Below are 13,995 nucleotides of genomic sequence, written 5' to 3'. Positions count from 1 at the left end.
ATTTCAGGTCTTTTTACATAATGATGTAGATAGGCTGCTAGGTTTTGGGCCTAGTTAGGCCTTTAGGCTTTTCCAGCCTACTACTAGAAATTTTTAGGCACTGCTATTGTGTATATTTTTACCGTGGGACTCCCGCCTCGACGACGGGGAATGATTCAGGCATGTGAATCTATGAATTTTTTAATTTAATTTAAAAGAATTTGTAAAGCGTGCGTATGCCGTGCGGCTTCATGGCGCTGGTAAACACTAAAACCAGAGACAGGGGAGTAGGAGGATTTTTAAGCCGGGAAAGCTTTCAGTAAAGAAAAAAGTTTTAAGTAATTTTCGGAACTTCATATAGGAGGCAGTAGAGCGTAAGGCCAGCGGAAGGGAGTTCCAGAAGGAAGGGGCCAGGACAGAAAATTTCAAACCCCCCATCCGACTCTTCTTGAAGCGGGGAACTGTCAGAAGACACATGGAGGAAGAACGCAGCTCCCTAGTAGGCTGATAGGCTTGAATTGCGGAGGAAATATAGGCAGGCACCGTTGCCGCCCGGGCTTGGAAGGTGGTACAGCCTAGTTTGAATAAGGCCCGCTCCTTGATCGGCAGCCAGTGAAGGGACTTCAGTAAGGGTGAGGAGTGGTGAAATTTAGGCAGCCCGAAAATCAGTCGGGCCGCCTGGTTCTGAATTGCCTGGAGGCGCTGGAGGGCATAGGTGGGAGCACCGTTATACACGATGTTCCCGTAATCTAGCCGAGAAAGAACCATCGCCATCAAAATCAATTTAAGGGCAGGGATGGAAAAGAAACAGGAGATTTTCCGAATGGTTCGGAGCATAAAGAAACAGGAAGACACAACAGAACTAATCTGGGAGTGAAGGGTGAGTTGATGGTTGATGGTGATACCAAGGGTTTTGACAGAAAGGGAGGGTAGTGGAGGGGGACCTAAAGACGGGGGCCAAAAAATAGGGGACCAGGGACTACCAGTGCCGCCGGTCAGGACTAGCTCAGTTTTATCCGGGTTGAGTTTCAGGTGGTTATGATTCATCCAATCCCGGATAAATAGCATGACCGACTGAAAAGAATGAACTCCAGATTGGGAAGGGGAAAGGTTAAAAATCAGCTGGAGGTCATTGGCGTAGTTATACACCATGACCTCCATCTGTTGTAAAGCAAGCACAAGGGGAAGAATATACAGATTAAATAATAAGGGAGAAAGGGAGGACCCTTGAAGAACACCACACTGAACCTCTCGCGGGGGAGCTGAGAAGTAGGCTAGATGGACAGCCTGAGTGCGGCCGTTGAGGAAGGAGCTGATCCAGGCCAGAATCGAACCCCCCATACCCGCCGCCCTGACACGGGATAGTAAGATAGAGTGATCCACCGTGTCAAAGGCGGCGGATAGATCGAGGAGGACGAGGGCCTGGGAGGTGTTAGTGTCCAGCCCTTCCCTGAGCTGGTCCATGACCGAGATGACCACCTTCTCGGTCGAGTGTCGAGGGCGGAAACCAGACTGACAGGGGGCAAGATAGCCGCTGTCCTCCACAAAGAGGCTCAGTGTCTGGGTGACATGGGTCTCAAGGACCTTACCCAGAAAAGGGAGAAGTGAAATCGGGCGGTAATTGGCAGGGGCAGCAGGGTCAGCCCCTGGTTTTTTCAGGATAGGGATAATGGCGGCTGCCTTGTGAAGGGCAGGCACTGTGCCTTTACATAGGGACTCGTTCAGAAAAGTCAGGGGTGGCAGGTAAGAGTCGGAGAAAATCTTTCGCAGAACATGGGCAGGGCAGATATCGGCTGGGGATCCTGACTTAACACGGGCCAAAAGGGGAAGGAGAGACTCCTTGGTTAAGGGGGGAATGACGTTAATTGTCAGCCTGTTAATCGGGGGCTGAGGATCAGAGAAGGAAGGGGGAGGGGGGGGATGTTGGATTTAATCAATGCGACCTTATCGATAAAGTAGTTGTTAAGCGAATCGCACAGCAGCTGAGAAGGGGGAATTTTGGGAGATGTCCTGTCCGAGGAAGCCAGCTCGCGCACTGTGGCGAAGATTTCCCTGGGCTGGCTCTCAGCGGCAAGGATTTTCTCAGAAAAGTAATCAGTCTTAGCCTGTAAGATGGCGATTTTATATTCCTTGCATACAGTTTTATAATGGGCTTTGCGGGAGGGGCAGTAAGCAAGCCTCCAGGCGCGTTCTGCTTGGCGCACCTCCAGCTTTTTTGTTTTAAGGAGGGTGGAGAACCATTTATTCGCCTCATGAGCGCGCCTAACAGTGACACGTCTCAGAGGGGCTTCTTGGTCGCAAGCTCTCGAGAGCCAGCCATTGAGCATGGCTACTTGGGACGATGAAGGGGCGCCCGTTAGATCAGGGCAGGAGGATGACAACGTAGAGCAAATGAGGGAAATGTCTGCCTTACTCCAGTTCCTAGTCCAGGAGTTTCTCGAGGAAAAGGGTATCTTGGCCAGGTTGAGGTCTAGATGGAAAGAAATCAAAGAATGGTCAGACCACAGACAAGGAGTGACAACAGGCATGGAAATAAGGACATGGGAAACAAAATTAAGGCTAGAGAGGAGCTGAGAAAAATCTCTTGACGGGGTGTCTTCCCGCCAGGTCGCCAGGCCAGAAGTTGAAGTCCCCTAGCACTGAAACAGCTGTGCTATTAACTACTAAGGTGGCTAATAGGTCCTGAAGAGCAGGAATAAACCCAGGGTTGGGGTAGGGGGGACGATATACTAAGACGTAAGTGACGGGGACCTGAAAGGAGGCCGATCGTACCACTAGGCAGTCGGCGGTAGGTATGGGAGGAGAAGGAAGAACCTGAAAATGAAGTCCAGTGCGGAAGATCAGGGCCACTCCACCCCCCGTCTTCCCCTCCGGCCGGTCGGCCCGAAGAATCGAATAAGAAGGGGGAAGGGCTGCCAGTACGTTGGGCAGAGAGTCTGATCTATACCAGGTCTCTGTTAAAAACATGAGGTCAGGTTTATGAAGATCCAAAAAACTAAAAAGCTCTGTCTGATACTTAACAGCAGACCTGGTGTTCAACAGGAAAGCCGAGGTTGTAGGGGCAGGCATGTGGGTAGGGAGGGAGGGAGGGGAAATCAATGAAGGCAGCAGGGGGACCGGCAGGAAGGTAGAGGGCCTGATCCGAGCCAGCCCAAGCTCCGTAATCCGAGTAAGAGTGGGAGGGGGAGGAACCCATGAACCCTGGTGAGAGCAAAGTTGCGAGGCCGAATAGGATAGGAAAGGGGCATGATGGAGGGCCCCTAGCCCCGGCCGGCCACGGACGGGCGCAGACGGGCTTAACTTAGGTGCAACTTCGGCGCGCCTTCGTCGCGCCCGCTGCGCACGTCCGCTGCGCATCCGCATAAGGCGATCCTTATGTAGGGAAAGGTAGCTGCCCCTCCCAAGATGGTGGACTGCAGCCCCGTCAGCCCTCTGAAGACCGGCCCAGTGCCGGAGCGGGGCTAGGGGTGCAGCCAGCTGGAGCAGGGGGAAGCAGCAGGTAAGCCCGGTTATGAGGCTAAAAGCACATAAAAAGTCACAGTAATGTTTTTAAAATAGGTCCAGAAGAGAGCGCTGCCGCAGCGTCCACTGCCCCTCTGCCACCGGGGATTAGTGATTGCTGCGCAGGTGCCTTGAGCGAGTCTTTAGAGGGTCCTGTAGGCGCGATGCCTCGAGCGCTGACCCGGGATGGATGCCCCTCCCAAGATGGTGGACTGCAGCCCCGTCAGCCCTCTGAAGACCGGCCCAGTGCCGGAGCGGGGCTAGGGGTGCATCCAGCTGGAGCAGGGGGAAGCAGCAGGTAAGCCCGGTTATGAGGCTAAAAGCACATAAAAAGTCACAGTAATGTTTTTAAAATAGGTCCAGAAGAGAGGGCTGCCGCAGCTTCCACCGCCCCTCTGCCACCGGGGATTAGTGATTGCTGCGCAGGCGCCTTGAGCGAGTCTTTAGAGGGTCCTGTAGGCGCGATGCCTCGAGCGCTGACCCGGGATGGCTGCCCCTCCCAAGATGGTGAACTGCAGCCCCGTCAGCCCTCTGAAGACCGGCCCAGTACGGGAGCGGGGCTAGGGGTGCAGCCAGCTGGAGCAGGGGGAAGCAGCAGGTAAGCCCGGTTATGAGGCTAAAAGCACATAAAAAGTCACAGTAATGTTTTTAAAATAGGTCCAGAAGAGAGCGCTGCCGCAGCGTCCACCGCCCCTCTGCCACCGGGGATTAGTGATACCCCAATACTGGATAACAAAGGTAACTATGCCTGCTGAATTTGCTATGGTTTTGCCTGTGCAAAATCTGAGCCATACATATATGGTCTTTACCGGTGCCACTGTCTAGTTATGGTTCAGCCGCACTTTACATTCAAAAAGCATTTTTTGGTATGTCTATAACTTTTGACGCCATAGTCAGATTTACACAAGTCTTAGTAATGTACTCAGTCAGCTACGCTTTGAAATGCTAAATTTCATGACCATCTGTAAGAAAGACGGTGGAAAATAAAAGTCACTCCTGATAAAAAAGCATCTCTTTTATCACAAACTGGCAAGCTTTCCAGCTGCCATTTTAGGTGCTGGATTCAAACCCTATTTGGTCCCTGACTCTTGAGTGGGAGTCAATTTGCAAGTTTCATGTATTGTAAAAGAAAATGCAGGGGAATAAGAGACCTTACTTATAATTTAATAGGAACAATAGATGTAGCGACACTACACAAAACCCCCAGGCCATAATAACCATAGATGCCACGAAGGCATTTGACAGAGTAAACTGGCCCTATTTAAAATACATATTAAAAGAGATCAACCTAGGAGAACATTTCTGCAGATCAATTTAACTGATTTATAAGGCCCCCCCACAGCCAGAATCTTAGTAAATGGCTATTTATCTAACCTAGTTACAATCCAGAGAGGCACTCGCCAGGGCTGCCCGCTATCCCCTATGCTTTTTAACCTGTACATCAAGCCGCTGGCTGAAAAGTTTAGAACACATCCAAGTATACCTCCCTTTAAGTTCAGAGAATGGCAGAGAAAGGTGGCATTATATGCCAACGATCTCATGATGCATACGAGTAACTTAAATATCACAATCCCGTTAATATACAAAGAAGCACAGAAGTTCGGGCAGATTTCCGGATATGAAATAAATGTAGAAAAAACTGAATGCAAGGCACAGAACTTGGGACCCTGTGTCTATCAAACAAAAAAAACAAAAGATATTTAGGAATATTGATCACCCAAGATATTGATAAGATTACAGAAACAAATCTTCATAAAATTGGGAAAGAAATACATAATTGCATAGCAGGTTGGGCCTATTTACCGTTCACTCTGATCAGTAGAGTCAAGTTAATAAAAATTATGCTGTTGCCAAAAATAATCTTCTTACTACAAAATATTCTGCTGGCATTCAATGAGAAAACCTTGAAACCTATCCAGTCAAAACTAAACACCTTTATTTAGGCTTCGAAAGGACCTCAAATTTCATGGAAGAAGCTACGCAGGAAGAAAAATAAAGGAGGGTTATGCCTCCCGGTTTTAGTTTTATATGCAAGGGTATTCTCACTGAGGGCAGGTAAAATGCTTATAGACTTACCGGATGGCTCGGATATTGGTGTAATGTTTGAGGAGATGCTCCTGGATGTAGAGAGAGGAAGCCAGGGTTTCTTATTTTTTTTAAAGTTCGCCTAAAAACATTGCACAGTTTAATGAGCACTTGGGCCAAGATTAAGAAAACTCTAAAAATTAGCTATTTTAGCGCTCTTGCTCCCATCTGGAATGCACCAGGATCTCCAGGATGGACTAAAGATGTCAACCCCTCTAGTCAGGGCAGGAATTCTCTGATGGGGTCAATTAGCACCAGAAGGAATTTTGCTATCCTAGGATGAGATCAACTTATTGGTCGACAAAGGACTATCTAAATTTAAATATTGGCAAATAAAAAGCTGGCATTAAACTGTTGGTATGGATGTGGGCATGCCAAATGAACTGGAAACTACACTATCAAAGAAGATCGTAAAAAAGAAAGAGGTGGCGACTCTGTACTGGCTACTTCTCGAGCTGGAAGAGACTGAATTCAAACTACCAATGGAGCAGTGGGGAGAGAACTGGCCTGGCTGCAATCTCGAAGATATATGGCAAGTATCTCACAACATTCTACACACAACAGTGCAACCTGTAAATTTAAAAATAAATCATATCTTTTGTATTCCCAAGGTGTATTGGACTCCTCTTAAGCTTCCAAAATTTACAAACAGCCCAGCGTCAAAGTGCCCAAAATGTTTCCAGACCAGTGCGGACAATGTCCATATGTTTTTAATGTACCCAAAGCTAGCTAACTTTTGGGCGGAGGTAAAAAGAGGTATGGAAGGTATTTTTGGCACAAGTGTTCAGGTAAGCATGAATGTAGTTTTCTTTGGATTGTTTACACATTATGAGTCTATGTCAGGAGGGGAAAATAGACTATGCTTATACCTGATCTTACATGCACGAAGGTAATGCTGCAAAAAATGGGTTAAGGATATTTCTCCAACTCTTTTGGATTGGGTGATCTCTGTGAAGTACACGATGAAGCTGGATAGAGTTAGATTAAATGAAGATAAAACGAGTAAAAAAGACTTTTGGGGTCCATGTGAAAAATGGCTCAATAGTTTAGACCAATAGAATGAAATTAGTTTTAAAAAGTCCAATGATTAAGCCTTACACTAATTTACCCAATCTCTCTGGTTTCTGTGAGGCGCCCCGAGAGATACAGAACCAATCTGTAGAGAGGCACTGATAAAGCATATCCATCTATATACAGAGCTCTCCAGTTGGTGCCATTTGAGAAGGGGGCCACAGGAGCAGTTTGAACTAGCCCTGAATTTATCTGATGGCGAATGAGGGAAAAAAAACAACAACAAAAACATTGTAATTTAATTCGACTTCACTTAATTTGACGAATGTGGTTTAATTAGCATTGTTTCAAATATGTAGACACGCGCGCACACGCACGCACAGACACGCACACGCATACACACACTCACAGTTTTCAGCCAAGATTCTGCACACAGAGAATGCCGCAGTGGAGCAAGATGTGTGCCTCTCTCTTCCTGTATTGGAAACACTGATTTAAGTATCCCTGTTTGCTACATCACGACACAAAGACAAAACATCTTCATCTCTTTGCATGTGACCGGTTTAGCAGTCGACCAGCCCCTGTTCACCCGGAAACGTTTGTGTGGCCCTGGTGGGTGGTTTACCTGCGTCTTGAACCACTTCGTGTATTCATTCTGAATCTTCATCCTGATTCCATCGTACTGGCTGTGGACGTCCTGGAGGACGCTGGTCAGGTCCGGCTGTGTTTTAACACTGCTTTTCTGTCCAAGAACATTGCTCTGGACGTTCATCCGTACCTCGTTCAACTCCTGGGTACCAATAGAAAGAAGACAGCCTGAGTTACTCATTGAAGCAGCCATTATTCATTTATTTATGATTTGGGTATCTACTGGGTTTTAATCTGTCACCTCTACATTGCTAGTCAAAATTACCCAAAGAGATGTATTGACTTTTAAGAACAAGCAAAGCAAATCTTCTTGGCTCTTCTATAGTTAAAAGGTTTTCTCAAGCTTCAAGTAAGTAATGGGAAATATGTTCCATACATTCATCGGCATGTCAGGCCTCACTTTCACACATAGAACAGGTGATGTGTGAGACGGTTAGAGAGAGTTTAAAGCTGATGGTGTCATTGAAAGGGCCAAAGACCTTAAAAGATGGGGCTTCCTTATTATGCATCCAAGACAGTGATATATATTTGCATTTTCATTGATGTGACTCTTGCATGTTTAACTATTATCTTGCGCCCCTCCGTTTAGTTTTGCACTAAATTATTAAGTTGGACTTTAACCCTAATGCTGAACCTCCCCAGGAAGGGTGATTTTTTTCAACTTTGAAATATGGGCCTACTACTGATAGGGAGCAGGACCCTGTCGGACTCCCTGGACCATGGCAAAAACTTCCCACCAGTAATGGGATTCACCATGGGATGTCAAGATGTAGAGCCTACAGACCAGCTGCAGACAGATGTACATACCAGCACTCCCTTGCTCCTCCCCCTGAGGCTTGACCAGGCTTGGATAACTCCCTGAAGGTTGAACTTATTAGCTGAAAGTTCATCATAGGAATGGTAACTCATGTACATGTCAAGCTGACCTTCACACCCTGTATGATGACCGTCCATATCTTCACACCCTGTATGATGACAGTCCTGACCTTCACACCCTGTATGATGACAGTCCTGACCTTCACTCCCTGTATGATGACAACAGAGGACCAGCGGAGAATGTGTTTTGAAAAGCGGCCATGCTGGCCAGAGCATGTGAAGACAATGTCAGCATTAAAAGTGACACTGTCCTGCGTGGACTCTGTGTGCTGACTTTTCTTAGGGTCCTATGCATGCCTGTAGTCCCTGTGAATCATTTGTGACAATTTCTGTAATTTGCCACTGGTGTTCTGGACGAAAATATGGTTGCGCTCCTACTGCATGGCCAAGTACTCCCCTTTAGCACTTGTCTCTCATCGAATAGCAAAGTCAAGTATGCGTAGCTTACTTAAAGAGAGGTGTGGGATCAGGCAATCAACCTGTTAAACATGAAATAACAAGTACAAAGTCACTGTCCAGTTCTTAACTTTTAAGAATTCGACGTTATTACACCCAAGTACAAATCTCTCTACCACTTTCCCTAAATCTTTCATAAATTCAGCAAACCAAGTGTATGAAAAAGAGCATCCAGGTAAAGAAAGTGCTTCAGGGTCATTTTAAAGATTTAGAAAGGTAGACAACATACTATGGGGCAGATTTACAAGCCCCTTGCAACATCTTTACGGCACTGTTGCGTAACTTCTGTGACGCAGTGGCGTTGTAAACAATGCACCACAATGCAACAGATTTACAACGTGACGCATCTAGTGAGATGCGTCACGTTGTAAAACCCTGCGCTACATTATACCTGTGTCAGGTGTAACGTATGCAGGGTAGGAGTCCCCTCGCTAGGAAGCCTCGTAAAAGTGACGCAGTGAAATCTACACGATTTCACTGAGTCACTTTTACGTCTCTGCTGCATCAAACCCTTACGCATGCCTGTAGCAGGCATAAAGGGTGACGCAGCATGTTAGGTATAGGCCGCTCCTGAGCATTGCTGGAGTTGCGTCGCACTTTCGACACAACTCCAGCAATGCGCCGCCCTTACGACAAAAAATGCGACACGCATCTGACTATCCTTGCGCCGCGGTGTGCCACATTGTAAATGCGACGCATGCGTGGTGGTCCAATGGTAGTTTTATGTGTCGCATCTTTACTGGCGCATCCCTGCTAATATGCAGAGATGTGCCAGTCGTTGTAAATCTGCCCCTGTGTATCCACAGGTTAGTCCCGCACGACAGATTTCCTTATCATGAATACACCATGGTTAACAGCAGAACATTCAATGACATGAAATTCACTTCTTTAGTACATATTGATACTCTGATTCTACCCATATGACTGGTGTAGGATTCGTTTTTTTGGGGACTGTGAAGAATGCATTGCCTCTCCTCGTGCTTTTCCCTCACAACACAACTGAGGTTGACTGTTAAGCTCCAAAGCCTCACCCAATAAAACACTAATGTATAAAAAGGAGTCTGTTTTGGATAGTATCTAGTTTTACTCTGACTACTCTAATCACCCAAACCCAAAACCAACACACAACCCAATACATTATTGGCAGTCCTAACCCCATGTAACCAGCACACCTCCAGTAACTTATAAGCAAAAGTTATTTGCCTTCAGAAATTTTATGGTGAATATTATATCTTCCCACAGATTCCTCACTTTAATATCCTCAGAACCCCGACTAGATCCGTAGCATTTTTTTTGTAACTGCAGCTCTCCAGCACGGCCAGCTGCCGCCCCACGCGTCCATTTGGGGTACGCCCCGCTCCAGAAGTGATATCATGGCAAAGGTGTAAGGAGCAGAACCAAAGAGACCTTAACCCCAGCAGATCACTGTGCAATCAGAACATAACCACCAGATACCTTAGAATATTATTAAGACAACACTACATCAGAAGGGGAGGAGGAAGGGTGGCAAGGAATCTGCCAGAGGGTATAGTATCCACGAAGAGATCACTAAAGTTAACAAAATATTTCCTTTGCCCAAAGCAGTGACTGGGCTGATTAGTGACAGTTCACCAAGAAAATTCAGCAGAACTGCTCCGACGAAGCAGCCATCACTTCTTGCTTACGCCACCAGATAATAATAACTGGCAAAGGCATTCAACAAGATCAAGTGGCTGCACAGCAACCACTGAGGCCAAGAAAGTAAAAACTGCTAGTATCCCTTTAGATTGGACACCATTGTTTTAAACAATGGTCTGTCCTGGTCACAGAGCAACATATCGTACTGCAAAGTGTGATCAATGAGAAATAGCGTGATTGGTACCATCTTTACCCTTCTTTGTGCTAGTGAAAGAACCAGTTATCTATGTAATCTTATCTCATCCATTCGAATTAATAGAAGACAATATGTCTAATGGCCATACAATCAATCAATCAATCATATCTTTTGTAAAGCGCACTACTCACCCGTGAGGGTCTCAAGGCGCTGGGGTGGGGAATGCTGCTACTGCTCGAAAAGCCAGGTCTTGAGGAGTTTTCTGAAGGTCAGCAGGACTTGGGTCTGTCGTAGGTGGAAGGGGAAGGTGTTCCAGGTCTTGGCGGCGAGGTGGGAGAACGATTTGCTGCCGGAGGTCGCTCTTCGGAAGTGGGGGACTGTGGCGAGGTCGGCAGTGTGGAGCTGGCGGATGGGGGTGTAGAAACTGAGTCGTCTGTTGAGGTACGTTGGTACAGTGTTGTGGAATGCCTTGTGTGCATGGGTGAGGAGCTTGAAGGTTATCCTCTTGTTGACCGGGAGCCAGTGCAGGTCTCTCAGGTGGGGTGTGATGTGGCTGCAGCAAGGGATGTTGAGGATCAGGCGTGCAGAGGCGTTCTGGATGCTTTCGAGTCGTCTCAGGAGTTTGGCCGAGGCTCCTGTGTAGAGGGTGTTTCCATAGTCCAACCTGCTGCTGACGAGGGCCTGGGTGACCGTTCTTCACGTTTCAGTGGGGATCCACTTGTACATCCTGTGGAGCATGCGGAGGGTGTTGAAGCAGGAGGAGGAAACTGCGTTGACCTGTTTAGTCATGGAGAGGGTAGAGTCGAGGATGACACCTAGGTTGCGTGCGTGGTTGGTGGGTGTTGGGGCGGTTCCCAGTGCCATCAGCCACCAGGAGTCGTCCCAGGCCGAAAGGGTGGAGCTGAGGATGAGGACCTCCGTCTTGTCTGAGTTCAGCTTCAGTCGGCTGTTCCTCATCCATTCAGCGACGGCCTTCATTCCTTTGTGATGGTTGGTTTTGGCGGTGTGGGGGTACTTGGTGAGGGAGAGGATCAGCTGGGTGTCATCGGCGTAGGAGATGATGTTGAGATTGTACCCATTCTGTCTAGTGCTTCTTTGGAGGTAGAAGATAAAAAGAAAAATGTAGGAGTTATGGACTGGCGCATGTAGAAGTGGGACAGCACTTTTGGCAGAAAAGAGGCATAGGTATGTAGGACCAACTACTCCAGGTAAAATCAGGTAAAATACTGTAAATGGTGGCCAGACCTGCAGGGTCTGCAATTCTTAAATCCTGCTGACAGTAGTAATTGTGCGCAAAGAGGCAGTTTTTCACTGTTAAAAGATTAAGGGATCAGCTGCGTATTGGTAATATTGGTGATACCATAAGGAAATTCAGAACAAAGTTTAAATTCTACTGCAGAACCACAAAAGGGGTGGGAGAAAACATAGAATAATCCCTTCAAGAAACATGCCACAAGGGGCAACCTGAACAAGGAAGACTTGTCAAGGAGACACAAGATGAAGAACAATTCAACCATGTATCCTTTCACAGTAGAGACCTCCACACCAGAGAAAGAGCAGAGTGCAGAACATCTCACAAGCAAGTCTCAAAGGGGTTGAAGCTTGTGACCATTGACAAATCTGTCCCAGCACTCAGAATGACATGTACTACTCTGGGGGGATGGGTGGAGGTGGACTCAAAACCTTTAATTGACACTGCTCAATTTCCATGCATGACTTCATGGCCTTGGAGAATTGGGGTGGAGAACCCAACAACTCTGCTGTGAAAGTAGATGATCCCTGCCTGAAAGAAGAGGCTGAATACGGAGGACCAATAGTTTGGAGTACCAATTCATCCTCACCCAGTCTGAGACACTGAGAATGAGCTATGTACTATATTTTTCAGTTCCTGCGGAACTCTTGAGTTTAGTGGAATTGGATGAGATTGCATTTTCAGGCCCTGAGACCAACTCAAATGGCAGCTACCTGCTAGAGAATTCTGTGTCGGAAAGTCTAAAGCAACGAGCAGTTCCTGTTCAATACCCTAGCTAAGAGGTTGATACAAGGAATTCCTAGTTTAGAAAGGTTTTCAAAAGTGTATTCTTGTTGCATTAGGGTGGAATTCCCATTCATGATCTTTGATGTATAGGTAGCTGAGTCATCCTCCCACACATTCAAATACCTGCCTCACAAACTGCCACTGTAAAATCCTGATACATTTATTACAAATACATGGTCTCCTAGCACAGGGCAAAATAACTCTCTCCCCTTTGTGTTGAGGTAGTGGACTGCAGTAATGAGGACAGCAGAGCAAGATATGGAATGAATAAACACCTTCAGGCACTTTCAGAGCTAAGTGGATGGCCCAAAGATCCAGCAAGTTGATGTGTAGTCATGGGTTTGCCAGAAGGAAACACACACAGTCTGTAGTGTCCTCCAGATGAGGTCTGTGGCCCTGTGAGGAGGCATTTGTTGCAACAGTAGTCTGCACCAGAGGAAGGCATAAGGAGTGACTCCTGGTGAGGTTGGGTTATAGGGGCACATTCACCAGGAGAGATTTAAAGGACAGTTCTCCACACCAGCAGAAAGGGTCTTCTTATGTAGAAATCACTACCACATAAGGCACCAGTGGAGGAACGTCATCCTTCACAAGACATGCTGCACCACGAGTATACAGAAGGCACTCAAGTACCATAGCAGGAGACTGTCAAAACAGGAATAGACCTTGGAGTGAGAAACATCAGGATCATAGTTCAAATGCCGAGATACTATGAGGAAGAGGAAAGTCTCTCATGCAGGTTGCAATCAGAATAACCACATTGGAGGCCAGGCTATACATCGGAGTTAGCTATGACTTCTTTAGGCGGATAGACCGAAGACAAAGGAAGAACAAGGGGCATAACAAATAGTCTAAATCCAATGTGGGGTGCCGTTCCTTTGCCAGGCAGTTATACTTGTACAGATTATAGGAGGCTGTTAACACTGTGGAGGCCAAAAGGCAGTTTAAATTGACAGTATTGGGAGCACACTGTGAAGAGAAGATAACAATCAGCGGACCCAAAGGTTTCAGGTGAAAGCAGGCATCCTGGAGTATGAAGGGACACAGTTAAATAATGTGCATTCAGGTCTAGGAGGACTGTCTCAGGGACATAATCTTAATCTTGTCCTGGGAGACACAGAGGTGCATAAACCTCACTGCATCTATGTTGAGGAGCAGAAAGTAGAGGGAATACAAATCTGCACATCTCTTCACTTTGGGCCAAAGGACAAGGGTGTAACACATGCCCCTGCAGCCTCTGCGAAGCAGGGGGGTCTCCAACTCTGTAGGTAGCCCCTAACCCTTTAAGGGGGCCCGATTGAACCTCTGGCACATTGGCATCTTTGAGGTATGGGAAACTCGGGGGCCCTTGTCACATTTGCAGGGGCCCACCATCATTTTGTGTTACGTCTCTGCTTTAGGCACAATTTCTATGACCTCTTTCTGTAACAAGGTCAGGACTTGGAAGGCATGGGTATAGTAACACTTCCTAGTGGGTGGTTGATGTTCTGTAGCAGTGAGCAAACATAGGAGGACTTAACCCTTGCAGATCAAATGGAGGAGCCTACAATCTCTGGTGATGGACTCCCAATGGCTCACAAAATCAGAG

The 13,995-nt window shown here is 47.0% G+C and overlaps 1 protein-coding gene across 1 annotated transcript in view; it reads right to left on the bottom strand.

Annotated features, from left to right (window-relative positions):
- The window catches only part of LOC144833745 (uncharacterized), a 423,204-nt gene that overhangs the window by 322,502 nt on the left and 86,707 nt on the right, over positions 1-13,995 (bottom strand). Inside the window, exon 4 of the mRNA XM_078689185.1 lies at positions 7,202-7,366. Within this exon, the coding sequence (XP_078545311.1) occupies positions 7,202-7,366 (165 nt within the window). The remainder of the gene's footprint in view (positions 1-7,201; positions 7,367-13,995) is intronic.

The sequence above is a fragment of the Lissotriton helveticus genome, chromosome 1_1, assembly GCF_964261635.1.
Source record: "Lissotriton helveticus chromosome 1_1, aLisHel1.1, whole genome shotgun sequence".
NCBI classification, from domain to species: Eukaryota; Metazoa; Chordata; class Amphibia; order Caudata; family Salamandridae; genus Lissotriton; species Lissotriton helveticus.
This window is presented reverse-complemented; position numbering and strand designations above follow the sequence as displayed.